At 38.9% G+C, this 19,471-nt stretch overlaps 1 protein-coding gene across 5 annotated transcripts in view; it reads left to right on the top strand.

Moving 5' to 3' along the window:
• The window catches only part of LOC134224424 (E3 ubiquitin-protein ligase RBBP6), a 78,719-nt gene that overhangs the window by 26,959 nt on the left and 32,289 nt on the right, over window positions 1-19,471 (top strand). For 4 of the 5 annotated variants that reach the window (XM_062703768.1, XM_062703765.1, XM_062703769.1 and 1 more), the window contains one exon: window positions 1,612-1,947. In XM_062703768.1, the coding sequence (XP_062559752.1) occupies window positions 1,612-1,947 (336 nt within the window). The remainder of the gene's footprint in view (window positions 1-1,611; window positions 1,948-19,471) is intronic. The other variant, XM_062703767.1, reaches the window with a different exon arrangement.

Genomic DNA, 19,471 nt, shown 5'->3' with positions numbered 1-19,471 from the left:
GTGAAAAATCACGTAACTGAACTGTCTTGAACAAACGACGATTGTTACGTGACGTTAGTAATGCTCACCTGAAATTCACGTAACTTTTGCTAAAAATCTTGGTGAATATGTTTGTACGTACTCGTAAACAACTTAAGTGAGATTGTGTTAGTGTGATTGCAGCTTCGGCATTTACGGAAAACCAGCATTGTAAACAATCTTCACGTCAGATTTACCTGAAAACAAACGTGGTTATCATCCACCATACTTTTCACGTGGAAGTGACTTGACAATCACGTAAGAATGAATGATACATAACCTAAACATAGTTAGGCTTCGCAGAGGTAAGGGATATTTTTGGTGCAACTAGGCGAGAATTTTCCGAACCTGCAGTTCACTCCTTGAAAAAATATCAACGGAAGTCTCATGAAATTTAGAAGATTCGTAGAAAAGTTATTTGGAAGAAGTTTAAGCTACATAAAGTCTAGAACTACAGTTTTTCGGTAGCGTTAGCATAAAATTTTTATTTCAGATTTTAACGTCCAAGGATGGACTACTTTTTGATTGGTTCAACATCGGAAATAGCAGCAATTTTTGAGAAAGAATGTAGTTTCAACATTTCTGTTCAAATCTGATAAATTTCATTCGACATTCGTTGATTTGTTCTCCAACAGTGTTTTAGCGATAACTCCGAAGCGCAATTGCCGAATGGCAGCATTCCTTGTCTTATATTAAATACATCATTTTGCAGCAAATGCATTTCACCGCATCAAGCACATCAGCAACGCGAAGAGGTTTCCTATTTACGGCTGCTGGCAGTTACTAACTTATTATGCATTCATTTAAAACAAAACAATTTTGTAATATATTTCAAAGCATACCTGATATTATGTAGCTTTCACTAAAAGTTCACGTAACCGGTACGTAGAATTCACGTAAGGTTCACCTGATCAAACACGTAACTACTTTCAAACTTCACGTCATTAGTACTGGAAAATCCAGTCAGATTCACTTGATAAATCACGTAACTCACCTAAGCTAAGTTTTGTTCAGGTTACATGCCATTCAGGTCACTCTTACGTGATAAGTGTGGTGGATGAGAACCACATTTGTTTTCAGGTAAACATGACGTGAAGATTTTTCAGAGTGTATACAATACATATTTGTACCAAGTTACCAACTCGAAGCATTTTGTATTAAATAGAACCAAGTTTCAACACTTTCCTTCTATTTCTAAGGAATTTCTTACTGGTAGCATCATTCTCAAAATAATCGAACCCTCACAAGCGAGTAGATTCACTTCGCATCGATACACTCATTTGTTTGCTACACATGCAAGGATTTCTATTGTTCTATGCGAAGAAGAACGGAAATAGTGTTAAATCGATTCAAATTTTTTTTCCATTTTTGGGAGGTAGTCTGGCTTGTTTCAAATCGCGTTTGATTTTAATCGTGCGTGCATGATTGTTTTGTTTTTTGCAATCGAGAAATCATAAGAATTCCAATACCTTTCTCTTTATAAGCTAAATAAAATAGACTGACAAATTAATTGAAACTTCAACGTACAAGATACTAGATTATCCAAAAAGTTTCACCCTTAGTTAACAAAGTTTATCCTTCTTTTTCGTCCAGTAGCTATCGCGGCCGCGGAGGTAACTATAGAGGTGGTCCACGTGGTCGTGGCAGCAACCGAGACGGTGGCTATCAGTCGCACTTCCCTCGTGGTTACGATCGTGGCCACCCGCAAGGACCACCAGTGCAGACGCCTCAACACGATCAGTACGGCCACCCAATGGGACCGGGAGTGCCAAATGAGTACCATCATCATGACCCGGTACACCACGGCCACGGTGTGCCCCCGGGTGTGGTCGGAGCGGGCAATATACCACCGCACGGTGTTCCTCCGGCAGGACATTATCCGCCACCGCCCCAGCAGACGATGCCTCCCAGCTCAGCTGGTCCAAACAGGTACTGTGCCTTATTTGTCTTTCATTTGTCTCGTACAACCATTATTGTTTTGGGTGCGCTGGCGCGTTGTTTTTGGTGCGCTTTGATGACATTTAGTTATTTAAGCGTTAAGCATTTGCTTTCGCGTGTGATGACAACGAGTACAATTCAGTTATTGTGTATCAATCGTAAGAAGGGGTGGAAGCGATGCAAATTCGCTTTAGAAATTGTGTAAACCCTAAGTAGCCTCGCAAAGTCTAATTATGTGCGTACACCGTGTGAACATATGAAGTGTTTGTAGCATATGGTCGTCTTCAAACAGATTTGGGCACATGATTAGACAATGTTCAGACCGAAAATCTTGTCGATGAACATTATACTACCCTTGATTTATTGTGGTAATAATAACCACAGTATGATATAATTTATTTACGCAAACCAAGATCAGAGACACTAAACGGATGGTGAATAGTTGTTAAGATTTTTATTGTTACTTTTAGTAGGTCACCTATTGTAATCGGAAAATTATGTATACGATGCATGGTAAGAATACGTTACATTCCTTTGATTGTTTATCTTTAAATGTATTTCCGTTGAACTTGTACGCGGCTATCACTAGAGAATAGAGATCCCATAATACTTTTTTAGATCATTTGGCAACTTTTCTAGATCATTGCAGATTCAGTATTCACACATTAATATTCGTGGTGTAGAACATTGCGGTATGTGCCCCCGTTATTTTCCAATAATCTAATACAAGTATTGTTCAACTATATGCAATACGCCGTGCCACTAATGCATCGATAAATAGTTATTCGAAGATTTATGTATCGCCAGTATTTTTTTTCTAATGGCAACTATTATTTTAAAATTTATTGTTATGATAGCAACTATTTATTGTAAATGTCAACATTATAAAGTATCCTGTTAATATGTTATTTCTTATTTATTCACATGCCGATCACTTATATTAAAAAACTGAGCTAATTAGATCACGTTAAAAAAACTGACAAAGTGCTGTTTAGGCAAAAAAGGGATGTTTAGGACGGGGCAAGATCCCCACCCGGGGCACGATGAGCATCCCTTATTTTTACCGCTTGTATGCCTATTTCTCTCTAAATAACCCCACACGCAGTTGAACTATAGTCCAACAGAAGACTGACACTAAGGAAATATTATAAACATAAAATGAATTTGAAATACAATTAAATTAGCAAACTTTGGTGAAAACTGGGATTTTCTTATGAAAAATCAGCATTACAAAATGAAAACATAAATATTTTTTATGAAAATATTGACCAAGTACACATATTATATGTCTTCAAAGAATGTTTTAGGGCCAGTTAAAATATAATTTACATTTAAATGTTCGACCATGTTTAATTAGATTTGAATGATTTATCTCAAATGGAGAAAAATAAGCACTCCATTTTGAAACAATCAAATAGGGGCAGTAGGGGCAATATGAACATACGGGGTAATATGAGCCACCTTCATTTTGAGCTTATTGACAAGTTTTATCATGTAAAAGTTAAATGATCTTTAAGAGGATGCTCCACATATGCCTCAACGTGAAAATCGCATTAAAATTCAATTCAAATATGAAAATACACTTGAAAATGTAAATTTTCGCTGCATAGGCAAAATTATTATAAGATTTGAAGTTTTTAAATAAGGGTTTGACACAAAACTGATTAAAATACAGGTCAAAAATACAGCTCAAAAATACACCACAATCAAAAGATATATTAAAATTGATTAGTGTGCACACATGTTTGTATTGATATAAATCTGAATTTATCATAAAACTTTTTTTCCTTAAAACCAGTCTCTATGGGGCAATATGGGCATACCTGCACAGAGCAAAATATCAGGCCTTAAAGTGCGAACAAGTTCAAATTTCAGTAGTCAAATACAAGAATATTATCATATATGTAAGATTCATTACGGATAAATTACAACAGCGCATTACTGGGATCGAAACAGAAAAAATGACCATTGACCAATTGAAATGTGGCTGTTCAAACGGTGAAGAGTGGAAAATCGGTTCAGTCCGCTGTTGTGCGGTTTTTTAGTTGTATGTGGTTGGAATACTCACAACTGTTGTAGGAATATCATATTCTTCCATATCACGATACTTTTTTCGCCTAAATAAACGTTTTGGATGGGTGGCCCATACTGCCCCAAATGGTGGCTCATATTGCCCCGTATAGTCGGGACACACATTGAAATCAATAATTTTCAAAAGTGCATTCCAAGAATTTCCAAACGCATTTTTCGTCATTCATCGACGTAATATGAAAGGTAACATTCTCTAGTATAAGTCAACTACATTTGAAAGATGTTTTTCAGCTTTTCAGCGTTTTTCGGAACGATTTCCTTAGGTGGCCCATATTTCCCCGATCACCCCTAATACACAACATACTAAAATTATATTGCACAACCTACAATTATCATTTACTATACGCTAAATCTGTTGAGTAACGCACATTATCAAATTTACTGAAAATTCAAACTGGTTTCTGTTATCCAATGTGATTTTGAAGGTATAAATAAAAAACAATAACTCATCGATCCCAAAAACAGTTTTATTTTTTTAATATGATCAATGCGCATGAAAACCTATTATTTGTTGTTAATATTGATGCTTTAATACATTTCAGTTGGTAAAATTGATTTCAAAATATGTGCACTTCTTGCCCCGTAAAGATGCTCATCTTGCTCCGTAGTATATTTGAACCAGTCAAATGAAGAGTTTTAGTTAAGTCGGGATCGGGATTATCGTTGTTTGTGAAACTCGTGTTTTAGTATACATGTTAGATAAAATGCAACAAAAAAGAACTGTCGTACTGTAATATAGAAAAGCTTGCTTGCTGAGACGCTATTGAGTGTCATCCTTAGGGTGCTCATCCTGGCCTGTTCTGGATTTAAGTTCTACCACTTCTGGAAGATCTCTACGTCATATTTACCTGAAAATAAATTAACCGTTTGTTTGAGAAACTGCATATGTAACATTTTTGGCCAAAATGAAATTTTTATATATTATATTCTGAAAAATACGTATTCTGGCTAAATATAGGAAAACAAATTTTTCTTCGGAAATGTATGAATAAAATTTCGAAAAACTACATATGGGCATGCACTTTGAAAAGAAATAATACTGCTTACAGTTTTCCCTCTGGAAGTGACCCAGGGTGTTGAGTTTTGTCAACAAACAGTGCCCCATGGTGTTGGATTTTGTCAAAAAACTATAGATCTGTATCGATGAAATCGAAAGATGCGGTGCGAATTTGTTTAAAAACAGTTTTCTGTGACAAGTGAGTTTTCTGTTGTTTTTTTTCGAAATTGTGTAAAATGGATATATGCAGTTTCTCAAACAAATTATTCAAATGTAGATTTCATTCACCATACTTTTCACGTAAGTGTGACCTGAATAACATGTAACCTGAACGTAAATTGGCTTTGTTCACTTACGTGAGTAATCAGGTGAATCTGAGTGGGTTTACCTGTACTAATAATGAGGTGAACCTTGAAAGACAAATTTTTCAAAAAGACTTATCTGCTTTTGTAAATAAAGATTCAAACGACGATTTGACGAATCTGATAGCTCTCCCACACAAACCAACACCACCAGCAGATAGCGGAATCCTTCACCTACCTATTGATAGTGTTGGTTTGCGTAGGAGATCTATCAGATTCGTCAAATCGTCGTTTGAATCTTTGTTTGCAAAAGCAGATAAGTCGTTTTGAAAATTTTGTCTTGGAATGTAATTCATGTTTGATCAGGGTAATCTGACATGATTTCTACATACTGGTATCGTAAACTTTTAGTGAAAGCTACATGACGTCAAGTAACCGGTACCATCAAAAGGGGTGACTTGCAACACTTTTCAGATTTTTCTATCCATAGTTCAAAAATAAAAGGATTTATTCATTATACTGGTACATGATACTTTTAAAGTGGTTATACAACAAAACCAAAAATCAGCCATCTTGGAAACCACGTGCTTCTTCTAATGATTTTTCAAGAGCACAAGTTGAAAGAGTTGTGGTTCTGGGGGATGAAACATCCGTAGATCGTTTGCATAATTATGCTAAACAATCGACTTGAATTTCAGCATTGTACGAAAATTATTACGCTAGATTTGAACTTTTGATAATAGGAGTAGAAAACTGTGTGGTGAATTTGAAATTCACCACATGGCTTAATGTGTCCTTATACTAGAGATCAGAGTTCAATTGGCTCTGCCGGTAGCGCGAAAACAAAATGTGGGCTAGGTGATGCTTTTAATTTCACCCGACAAGGCATATAGGACGTCAATTTTGAAAAGCTAAAAATAGTTTGATTTTTAAAGCTAGAAATTTCATTTCCTTCAAGATTAGCAACACTAAAATTGAATTATTTTGATTAAAAAATATGTCTAACATGTAGTTTTCCAAAATTCTAGCCGTACTATTTAAAAGTTTTCATTATATCACTGTTAGACGAAAACAAGCGGTTTTAGGGACGAAGCAGAATCTTTATTTCGAAGTCTGTGGCAAGAGACATCTTTCACTAGCTACTTTTTCTCTAGAACAAGCCTAAAAGATAAACGAAAATCGTGACTTGATGAAATCCTTTTTTTGTTTCATCATTCTTACGTCTTACTCATTTTTCGAGGAAATTTTCGGTGTATGTACTGCCGTTCTACGCATAATTGTCCCATGTATATAGGAAATCCCAGCAAACATGGGACAAATATGCGTATGACGGCAGTGTACATTTATTAAAATTATATAACCACAACTCAGGACTCGAACCCAGAACACCAATAAAAATGGCACTGGGTTGCGCTCACTCTAATCACATCACCACACCCACTGCTTATTGGAAGAATTTGTTTTATAAAGGCTACTCTTGTTTGCATTGGTAAAGATACACAAGGTTGAAAGAAATGAAAAAACTAGCAAATCAACTTTTCGCGTCACTGGCAGTGAGGGAAAAATAGTTACGGTACAGTGGGGCAAGTGGGTAAAGGAAATCGTATATTTCATGTTCATCAAGTCATAAAAGTTGAATATTGAAATTGATCATATTATCATATATATCTATCCAATCTTTATATGCCCGCGAACAAGATTTTTGAAAAATACTTTTAGGATACAAAATATTTGGAAAACAAAAAAATCGGTTTCAATTTTTCACTTGCCCCACATGTGGGGTAAGTGAAAAAAATATTTTAAAAGAGGATTTTTCAATATAAGAACACATTTTCTGTTCATATATTTCATGCAAATGATAATTATACTGAATATGTAGAATATAAACTGTGATCTGTTGTGATGCTTTTTGACACTTCATGAAAGTCAATAGGCACTAGAGTGCCTCCATTAAATGATTTTTATGTTTTTATATTTTCTTTACTTGAATTTTTTGAGATCTAATATCTCATCTCCATTTGTGTCTAACTTCTTCTTCTTATTGGCATTACATCCCAACACTGGGACAGAGCCGCCTCGCGCTTAGTGTTCATTAAGCACTTCCACGGTTATTAACTGCAAGGTTTCTAAGCCAAGTTACCATTTTTGCATTCGTATATCATGAGGCTAACACGATGATACTTTTATGCCCAGGGAAGTCGAGACAATTTCCAATCCGAAAACTGCCTAGACCGGCACCGGGAATCGAACCCAGCCACCCTCAGCATGGTCTTGCTTTGTAGCCGCGCGTCTTACCGCACGGCTAAAGAGGGTGTGTCTAACACTACTTTCTATTTCAGGTTTATAGTAAGATAATGAGCCTTGGCGATAATGCAGAGAAATTATATTTGAAATAAAGAAAAGCCTTCGAATGAGTTCGAATTGGTATCATTTGTTTATATACGCTTAAAAGAAATTATTTGTGTTTGGAAAAATAGAGCGATGCATTCAATGTCGGAAAATTTTCACTTGCCCCACCCATGGTAAAAACAGGCAAAGCAATAAAGTATTTTTTTCAAAATTTTGGATGTTCATATAAATATTTTTGTGACTGGAATTCAAAACTACAAAGAAAACCAACTTATCAATACACTAATTGAATGTGTTATGGAAACCAACATAAAAAATATTTGTATTTATTGACACGCAAAACAACTTGTGCAAAAGATAAACTTGAAAGGTTAATAAATTTTTACTCTCGCATGTTGAAATGGTTCATTATTTCATGTTTCACTTATTCAACGCATTGATTTGAATGGCCTTGTATGATTGTGAAGTGAAATTGAATAATTCTGTGCTTCATCAGTGAAATACTTGCGTTTTTTTCACTTACCCCATTTACCCACTTACCCCACTGTACCTTATCTCTTTATCAGGCCTTATTTCTTTTCCGCTAAATGATTTCTCGGCGAAAATCAGCGTGAGTGATCATCCTCTACTCGTGAAACGCAACCTGCGAAACCTAGCGACTTGCCGTTCCATGTTCCAAGCTTCCGATCGTGACCCTTTATTTGTCGCCTTGGTGCCGAGGGAGGCTAGTGCGCTTTGAGTGGCACACAATCACTTTGGTGGAAACATGCAGCTTTTTGTAGAAGGTAAACAGAGCCCACTGTCAAACCCCACAACTCGCATTGGAATGGGCAGGGATAGTCAAGCCCTTGAACATAGTCCCTGATGCCAGTATGATAAAACTATCGACACAATAAAAATACAGAGGATGTGTTACTTATATGCAAACATTTGTTTAATATTATTTGAAACGATTTTTAAAGTTATTATTCCCATTGAATATTAAATATGTTATAGTTGTAAGGTTTTTTTTTTTCGTTGTTAATGCTGACAAAAAATAAAACGTATTTGTTTTTGCAAACGTTACTATTATGTGATTATAATCGCCCAAGGGTTCGTAAAATAATATGAAATCATTCTCAGGTACAAATTAGGATTAAAAATGCGAATGGCATGTTAAAACCTTTCGTTAAGAATGGGTTTGGTCAACTAAATGAAACCAACAATCGTTAATTAAAAGTAATAAGTTATTTCATTCTCAGAATCAATTTGTTCCAAATCAAATAACTCTTCACAGACTGTTAGAAATTTCATTAATTAACAGGATACTTTAAAAATGAGCAAAAAATAAATAAAATCAGCAATTGTTGCTAATAGCGTAAGTATTCCATAAACATGAGTTATAAATTGTACTGAAAATTATTTTTAGACTGCTAAAACTTGTACCTAATTCTGTGATAATTCAGCCAAACATAATTTTAAGCTACATTCAGCGTTTGTGAGCTTTACCAAATGTATGGTTTAGCAAAACTATTGTCATGAAGTACACGGGCTTAGTACAAATTATGTTTAAAAAGACGTCGGATTATTTTATTGTTACGATTCTGACAGTGCTATTGTTAAACACATTTGTTCTAACGGTCAATTCAAACATTGTTATTTATGTTTTTATCGATTCAAATCATATTTATCGATTCATCGGTAGTATGTCATAAAAAAACAAGTATGATTTGAATGTATTAAGTTGAACATTTTTATAATAAGAATGTAGATTATTTACACAACAACAAAAACTGACAAAGTAAGGTCATTACTGTATCGTACCTGGAGTATATAAAATGTATTTTGAAAATTATCTGTGATAAAACCCGGAAATAAGTTTATTGGTTGAACTTGGAATAAGTAAATGCCACAGAAGATTGCTGAGAACTGCGTGACTGGTGCGTGCTCTTTGCGACCGAGCGAAGAATCTAACGGAAAAAAGTTACAAAAATTAGAGACCAGCGTTACATAATTGAATACCTCGAACCTGCTTGCGGAAACATCCAGTAAAATTAATGACGGAGAAGAAACGGAACAGCCAAATGAATGCAGGATAACTATAGACAGACAATTGTTAACCAAAAACACTGTAATAATACACTGTAATGACCAGCAATAAAGGCAACCGTATAAGCAACCACCACCAAGAGATGTTTGTCAAATGAATCTAATCTCCGCGTTTCTAACGATTGGCAGTTGGATAATAGCAATGACCGTAGTCGTTATCAACGAGATGAAACCAATGGATCGTCCAGAGAAAAGCAAAACAACACATCATCGAGACATAAATTGCTCCGATGCTCATGTTACTTAAGATTGTGTTTTTTATTGGGAGATAATTAGGTACTTGATTACATTGACATTGAGGTCAACGCACTCTAGTCAAACGCACAGATATTATGTTCACCCTGCTACGCTCAAGTCTTTGATGCAATTTCAATCATTAGAAAAGGAAAAATTTACAAATACAATGGAAATGAAAATAAAGACACTAAACTATCTGTTAACACTATCAGAAGAATATTTAAGAAACGATTGTATCAAATTGTAAATTTATTTTTTACTAGCAGACCCGACAAACTTTGTTTCGCCTAGAATTAATTTATTCTCTGATTAGTTCTCGAGCTATGCAGAAATTATTGTTTCATTTGTATGGGAGTCCCCCTTTTCGGAAAGGGGAGGGGTTTCGAACCACCACAGAAACATATCTTCCCTTCCAATACCTCCACCTGCCAGATTTGGTTCCATTTGCTTGATTAATTCTCGATTTATGAAGAAATTGGTGTTTCATTTATATGCGAGCCACCCTTTCCAAAGGGGGGAGTGGTATCGAACCATCTCAAGAACCTTCCCCGGCCATAAAAACCTCTGCATATAAATTTTCACGCTGACCGGTTTAGTAGTTTTCGAGTCTATAAGGGTCAGACAGACAGAAATTCATTTTTATGTATATAGATTTATTAGTCATCTTCAATTTCTTAGAACTTGGACAAAAGAAAGAGGTAATATTTGGTTTGTCTTTATTTTCTATGTACCTACAATAAAACTCTCATCTAATCACAATCAATAGTAATATGAACGTCGGAAGCAATTCATGTTAATGGAGCAGCCGTTCCAGCAGCAGTAGCAACAGCACCTGAATACGCCGAGTAATCCGAAAACAATCCCTTTGCAATGTTGTTCTTATTCCTTGTGTCCAATTTTGCTCGAAACTCCGTCAATTGTTATGCAAGTGTTGAAGCCTATTAATGTTTTCGAAATTTAACTTTTAATCATGTTGATCAAATTGATGTCGTTTCATTTATCGCATGTTTTACATTCGGGAGTTACAATCAAGCAGTAAAATGGATCTGTCATGCGTCATTGAAGGGGAAATAGTCTGATTTAAAACTCAAACAATGCTTGAATTTGTTTACAAGGCCCATTTCGATTTTTGGCGGTTTTGCTAATTGCTTTTTGTATCAGAAAAAAAGCCTGATTGATCTAGCGGTGTTACTGCCTGTATCGCAAAAAAGAAAAGTCTACAACAGCTTTGTTAGGATAGACCCATTATTCACATTTAGTCAAACTCGTTTCACGTACTCCCGTCGGACGCAACATGTTGCGCGCAAATCGGATGAGTTTGATAACTGCCAGGGTTAGTGATATTTGTCTGTAAGTGCCTGTCAAATTGGCGAAGCTTGTTTACACTTGAAAAATGTTGGATACGACAATTTGAAATTCTCACTTAAAAAACTCAAATTGATTGATTATACCTACCTCGATATCATCTGTTGAATTCTTGGATTCGGCTTAATGTGGTAAATGCATCCCAAAGATAGTTGAGCAATTCTCTGTGAAATCGAAGGTCGATTTATTTTTGTATTTTTTTATTTCTCTGAAATTTTGTATATACCTGAGAAAATCAACCTTTAAGTTTCATTTTCAATGTTTGAACAATTTTTTTTGCACAGTGTATATTTTTTCACATAGCCCCATTGCTTACTTAAAATTTTGCCCAAGACATCAAAACGATCGGACAAGCCGTTTTCAAGTTAATTTTCTTTAAAGTGTTCAAGGTGATTTTGCTTAGGCCCTTGTCAAAAGAGTCAAAATGGCAAACCAATGATGCAAATTATGTTTTTTGATCACAAAGAATGTATATGCAAAATTTCAGAGAAATCAAAAAATACAAAATTGATCTCGAAAAAAAATCATGATTTCATAGAGAATTGCTCAATGGTCTATATTTTTGTGATTAAATGCTTAAAGCGCTAATGAAGCGCTTCATGTAAATTTTCAATAGTTTAACCACAGGTTTTACGCTGATAATCCAAAATTTTAATAAAAATGGCAAAATGGTGCAGAGTTTCCGAGTCGATTGATATATAAATTTCATAAATCCGTCGAAAATCGCGTCGCGTCACATCGCACGTCGCATTGACTTTGGCGGGCACTTAAGAATGGTGATAATGGAAATTTGATTCACAATTACAGTAATTTGTGACATCACTATGAGGTTTTGGTTAAAAAAATTTCATCCATATTCTTGTTTACGGACGAAGTATACTTACTTGATACTTGATGGGCTACAGCTCTTCGATGAACCTACGCCGAATGGAGTATCCTTCTCCACTGGACTCGATCCTGGGCCAATCGCTTCCAGTCGCCCTGAACATTGAGCGCCTTCAGGTCCTCTTCAACTGCAAAAAGCCATCGTGTACGCGGCCTTCCACGAAGCCTGCGGCCTCTTCCGGGTTCTCTACTAAATATTATCTTCGCTTGACGTTCTTCCGGCATACGAACAACGTGACCAGCCCACCGTAGTCTGCCGTGTTGTATAAGCTTAATAATATCCAGCCCTTTATACACCTGGTACAATTCGTGATTCATGCGACGCCGCCAGATACCGTTCTCCTGTTTACCGCCGAGTATTGTCCGTAGCACCTTACGCTCAAACACTCCGAGAGCTCTCCGATCAGCCTCCTTTAACGTCCATGTCTCATGGCCGTATAAAGCCATCGGAAGAATCAGAGTAGTATACAGCGCGAGTTTTGTTTTCGTTTGCAGACTACGGGACTTAAGCTGGTTACGAAGTCCGTAATAAGCCCTATTTGCAGCTGCAATACGCCTTTTCACCTCGCGGGTAACATCATTATCGCACGTCACTAATGTTCCAAGATACACAAATTCTTCTACCACTTCAAATTTTTCACCATCCAGCACTATTCCGCTACCACCACCACTAATGAACCCACGTTGATTGCCAGCGACCATGTACTTCGTTTTGCTGGTATTGATCGTGAGTCCAATCCTCGCTGTCTCCCTCTTAAAAGGCGCAAAAGCCTCTTCCACGGCACGGCGATAAATTCCGATAATATCGATATCGTCCGCGAATCCCAGGAGCATATGGGATTTTGTGATAATGGTACCGCTTTTTTGCACACCAGCTCTTCGAATGGCTCTCTCGAGCACTATATTGAACAGTAGATTCGAGAGTGCATCACCCTGCTTTAATCCATCTAAGGTAACAAATGACGTCGATATTTCATCCGCAACCCTTACACTTGATTTCGATCCGTCCAACGTTATACGAATCAGCCGTATCAGTTTCGCCGGAAAGCCATGTTCAAGCATAATTTGCCATAATTCATTCCGTTTCACTGAATCGTACGCCGCCTTGAAATCAATAAACAGATGATGTGTCTGCAAGTTGTACTCCCGGAATTTATCAAGGATTTGTCTCAGGGTAAACATTTGATCCGTCGTTGATCGGCCCTCACGAAAACCCGCTTGGTATTCGCCGACGAAGGACTCTTCAAGCGGTCTCAATCTGTTGAACAGAATACGGGACATAATTTTGTACGCCGAATAATTGGTAATTGGCGCACTCCAGTCTGTGCCCTTTCTTAAAGAGAGGGCAAATGAGGCCGTCCAACCAGCTAGCAGGCATTTCCTCGTCTTCCCATATTTTCGACATAATATGGTGCAGAACTTCATAAAGCTGCTCACTGCCATGTTTGAGAAGTTCAGCCGGGAGCTGGTCCTTCCCCGCAGCCTTATTGTTTTTCAGCTCTTTGACAGCTTTTTTAACCTCATCTAGTGTAGGTGACTCCACAGCTTGTCCATCGTCGCTAATATTTATTCTGTTCACCGATGCACCGTCACTTTCTCCATTCAACAAAGTCTCGAAGTGTTGCTTCCATCTGGCAGCCACTTCAGTTTTATCTGTCAGCAAATTCCCTTGTTGGTCGTTGCACATGACGGGAGATGGCGCTGTCTTTCTCCGCACGCCATTGACAGACTCATAAAACCTCCGCATATCGTTCTGCTCCATTTTTTCCTGCGCCTCACTAATAACTTGTTCTTCGTACTCTTTTTTCTTCCTGCGGTGGGTTCGTTTTTCGGCTGCTCTTGCTTCCTTGTATCGATCTCTATTCGATCGGGTACCTGACACCAACATCCGGCTTCTGGCAACGTTCTTCTCGTCTGTCACTCTCTGACACTCCACATCGAACCAACCCGTCCTGGGTCGCCTCTGTGCAGTGCCTACCACTTCTCGTGCTGTTGTGCTCACCGCTCCATGGATCGACTCCCATAGATCGTTGATGTTGTCGCTAACGTTGATTGCACTTATCCGTTCGTCGAGCTTCTGGCGGTACTCAGCCGATACTCCTTCCGCCGACAATCGCTGGATATTGTAACGCATCGTTCGCTGTGATCTTTCGTTCGATACAGTTGACAACCGTGATCGAATTTGACTGACAACGAGGTAGTGATCAGAGTCAATGTTCGGACCTCTGAATGTCCGCACATCGATAACATCCGAGAAATGGCGCCCATCCACCAGAACATGGTCTATCTGGTTGCAAGTTTCACCATTTGGGTGTCTCCAGGTGTGCTTTCGGATGTTCTTTCGTGCAAAGTAGGTGCTACTGATGGCCATCCCTCTGGCAGCAGCAAAATTTACTAGCCGTAGGCCGTTGTCATTGGTAGCGGAGTGAAGGCTCATATAGCTCATAAGCTCACATAGTTCAAATGTTCTTAGAAAAGTAAGTTTAGTATCAAATTGTCGAATGGTTTGGAAAAAATACGTATACATTTTTTTTCTTTATTAGAGAGATTTTCACCCGAGGCTAGCTTATCATTTATTCAGACTAAGGCCGAAGTGGCCTGTGTGGTATATAGAGTCTTCTCCATTCGGCTCGGTCCATGGCTACACGTCGCTAACCACGCAGTTTACGGAGGGTCCGCAAGTCATCCGCAAGGAGGGTCCGCAAGTCCTGATCGATCTACCTTGCCCGCTGCGCACCTCGCTTTCTTGTGCCCGTCGGATCGTTGTCGAAAACCAATTTACTTGGGTTACTGTCCGACATTCTGGCTACGTGCCCAGCCCACCGCAGTCGTCCGATTTTCGCGATGTGAACGATGGATGGTTCTCCCAGCAGCTCATGCAACTTGTGGTTCATTCGCCTCCTCCACATACCGTCAGCCATCTGCACCCCACCATAGATGGTCGCAGCACTTTCCTTTCGAAAACTCCAAGTGCCCGTTGGTCCTCCACGAGCATCGTCCAGGTCTCGTGTCCGTATAGGACTACCGGTCTAATGAGCGTTTTGTAGATTGTCAGTTTGGTACGGCGGCGAACTCTATTCGATCGGAGCGTCCAAAGTACGTATGATTTCCAGCCACTATGCGTCTCCGAATTTCTCTGTTGGTATCATTTTCGGCAGTAACCAATGAGCCCAAGTACACAAATTCTTCTACCACCTCGATGTCGTCACCATCGATGAAAACTCGCGGTGGGTGGCTCACATTGTCTTCCCTTGAACCTCTTCCTATCATGTACTTCGTCTTCGACGTGCTGATGACTAGTCCGATCCGCTTAGCATCCCGCTTCAGTCTGATGTAGGCTTCCTCCATCTTCTCAATGTTATGTGCCATTATATCTATGTCGTCGGCGAAAGCAAATAGCCGGACGGACTTATTGAAAATTGTACCACTCGTGTTAAGCTCTGCTCTTCGTATTACCCCTTCCAAGCGATGTTGAATAGCAGACACGAAGGACCATCCACCTTGCCGTAACCCTCTGCGCGTTTCGAAGGGATTCGAGAATGCCTCTGAAACTCGAACTACGCACATCACTCGATCCATCGTCGCTTTGATCAACCGTGTCAGTTTAACCGGAAATCCGTGTTCGTGTATTAGCTGCCATAGCTGGTCCCGATCGATTGTATCATATGCGGCTTTGAAGTTGAAAAATAGATGATGTGTGGGCACGTTGTATTCGCGGCATTTCTGCAGTTTCTGACGAATAGCGAACACTTGGTCCGTGGTGGAGCGTTCGCCCATAAAACCCGCCATCCCCCTTGCAACTGGTGCTAGTCGACGGCATAAAACCTGGGAGAGTACCTTGTAGGCGGCGTTCAGCAATGTGATTGTGCGGTAGTTGCTACAATCCAGCTTTTTGTAGATGGGACACACGACACCTTCTATCCACCCCTGCGGCAGAACCTCATCCTCCCAAACCTTGGTAATCACCCAGTGCAGCGCTCTAGCCAGTGCCCCACCACCGCGTTTAAATAGCTCTCCTGGTAGTTGGTCAACCCCAGGGGCTTTGTTGTTCTTCAGCCGGCCAATCTCCTCCTGGATTTCCTGGAGATCCGGAGCCTGTAAAATTATGTCCTGCGCGCGTTCTCTCAGGTTCATCACCATACCGCCATCTTCGTCTGCCACATCGCCATTCAGGTGTTCTTCGTAGTGCTGCCGCCACATTTGGATCACCTCGTTCGCCCTGGTGCGGTGTTACAGCAATCTCGCCCATGCTGCATTCTTCTTTTCCACTTATTGCCCACATTCGCCGTCATACCAGTCGTTTCTCTGATCCGGGGGCACCGTGCCAAGTGCAGCGGTTGCGGTGCTACCAATGGCGGATCGAATATCTTTCCAGCCATATTCAAGAGACGCAGTGCCAAGCTGCTCTTCAGTTAGGAGTGCCACTTCCAACTGCTGCGCGTACCCTTGGGCTAGTCTACCGTCTTTTAGCCGCCCAATGTTAAGCCGCGGCGTTCGACTTCGACGCGTGTTGTACACCGTCGAAAGTTTTGAGCGCAGGCATACTGCAACGAGGTAGTGGTCGGATTCAATATTCGCATTGCGGTAAGTGCGGGCGTTCGTGATTTCGGAGAAGAATTTACCGTTGATTAGAACGTGGTCGATTTGGTTTTCCGTTTCTTGGTTAGGTAATCACCATGTGGCCTTGTGGATATTTTTGGGGGGAAAGAAGGTGCTTCGGACTACCATTCCGCGGGAGACTGCGAAGTTTATGCATCGTTGGCCGTTATCATTCGATACGGTGTGCAGACTATCCGGTCCGATGACCGGTCTATACATTTCCTTACTTCCTACCTGTGCGTTCATGTCGCCGATGACGATTTTGACGTCCCGCAGTGGACATTCATCATATGTCTGTTCCAGCTGTGCGTAGAACGCTTCTTTCTCGTCGTCGGGTCTCCTTTTGTGTGGGCAGTGCACGTTGATGATGCTATAGTTGAAGAAACGGTCTTTTATCCTCAGCTTGCATATCCTTGCAAACCTCCTGTCTCGTCGGAGGGCCGTCGTGTCAGGTCTGTTTTGTGCCTCACCTGACACCAGATCTTGGGCTTGTGAGCTTTGAGCGGCACACGGTCGCGTTTGTGGGGCCTACTTGCGGATACATGCAGCTTTTTATAGGAATTTAACAGGGCCCGCTGTCAAACCCCACCACATTCTAGGCAAGTTCCACAACTCGTAGATGGCCTGGAGAGGGATCGTCAAGCCCTTGGACATAGTCCCTGCTGCCCTGGCCGAGGCTAGCTTTTCTCTTAAATTTTAAATTTGTGAAAAATTGCTTATTTAGCAATTATACCCACGCAACACAACTTGTTTCACTACTGAACATTTCACTGCGTTGCAACTATTCGGAAAGAAACAATATTTGCGTATGTGCCATCAAATATAACTCTCTTGCAATCTAAAAAGCGCAAGAGGTGGAGCCTACGGAAACATCCTTTGATTGCAGTAAAATTGCAATAATGTTCCAAAATACTACAGCGGAAACAAATAAAATAAAAATATAAGACTGGATTCGATTTATGGATCTTGTGATTGATAGTCCTTCACTCTACCACAGCACCATACAACACTTCGAAGGGACTGCATGTTGACTCACCATAAAAACCATACGATTATGAAGTTTTGTACTCGGGTTTTCAGTTACTTGATTGCACCATCACTGGAAAAAATTGTGAGTTGTCAAAACGTTGAACGATGCTAAATTAAACATGAAGACACACTCAACTTATCTGCAACTTAATTTAAACAAACAAATAAATTTTGAAAGACGCATTGAAGATGGTAAAAAATAAGCAACTTGATGATTTTGTTTCGTGTTTGCAACATAAAGTGCAGTATTATTTGGTTGTTTGTTTCCAAATGTCAAACACGTACTGCAATGAAATGTTAATGAAACTTTAATCACATCTCGAACGTTTTTGACATATTGATGCAACTTTTTCGTGCTTAGATGTTTTTCCAATGCCTTTAATGAAACTGAATAGAAACAAGGTGCTTTTTAGAAGATGTTGCGTGTGCTACTTGGGTAAGATTTATTTAGCCAGCAGGAATCCACTCTTTTACATTTAATTTTGTAGTTGCAGTAAAGGGTAAAATGCCCAATAGTAGACACCCTAGTAGCGAAATTTTGCTCTTCCTGCCATAAAAAGTACAAAATTGTAAAAAATCATCTATTTTTCTTTCCATGGCAATTCTAATGCATGTAATCAAATTATTGATGTATAAGGTAGGTTCTCCAGATGGAATTTCACAGAAAAATGTTCATCTTGTTCTGTAATAATGTAAATATGGCTGGAAGGTCCACTATTGGTTAAGGGCCCACTATTGGCCAATATATTAATTGCCTACATGAAGATTCTAAAAATTCATGGGTTTTTGATTTTTTTTAATTAGGTAGGGGGAATGACGGCTTTGGCAGGTTTTGTTCTATTATTGGCAGTTGATCACTAATCATTGCGTTCAAAAGTTATTTTGTTTTGAACCATATGTCGATGGTTGGTTGATTCGATTTAAAGCTTTTGCAAATGCCATAATGTAGGCAATCATTTTTGATATGTAGCTTAGCTTAGCTTGATCCGCCCGTAGTTGCTGTCCCAATCATTTATATGTATTTAATAAATATACTATTTATATATAATACTATTATAATACTATTATAATATAATATAATATATTATAATATAATATAATATATTATAATATAATATTATATATTATAATATATAATATATAATACTATTTATATATATCACACTAAGGCGAAACGAAATTATTGAATCGAGAAAGGCATCATCACTGCTAGGAGGATTAATCAAGGATTTTTTTCTTACTGCGATGGGTTTGTTTTTCGGTTCCTTTACTCCCTTATGGAACGTACACACGGTCAAGCAGTTTGACCAACATTGACTCCAGCTCTCGTTTATTCAAACATCCATCAAGCTTTACCAACACCGGCATGAACAATCAATTTATTCGACCAACAATATCACACACGAACGACCGTAGCGCCAACTTGAGCATCAACCATCAAAAAATATATGAGGGTTTGTGCAACTTCAGTACAAATGCTCAAACATGTTCGGCGAACCTTGACTCCACCCCCGACAACTCAAACCAAAATCAAACCGTTTTAATTTTTTCCAACCGAGCCGCCAACTGTCAA

This window comes from Armigeres subalbatus, chromosome 3 (assembly GCF_024139115.2).
Source record: "Armigeres subalbatus isolate Guangzhou_Male chromosome 3, GZ_Asu_2, whole genome shotgun sequence".
NCBI classification, from domain to species: domain Eukaryota; kingdom Metazoa; phylum Arthropoda; class Insecta; order Diptera; family Culicidae; genus Armigeres; species Armigeres subalbatus.
Note: the sequence above shows the minus strand (reverse complement) of the source record. Positions and strands in the feature narration are given on the sequence as shown.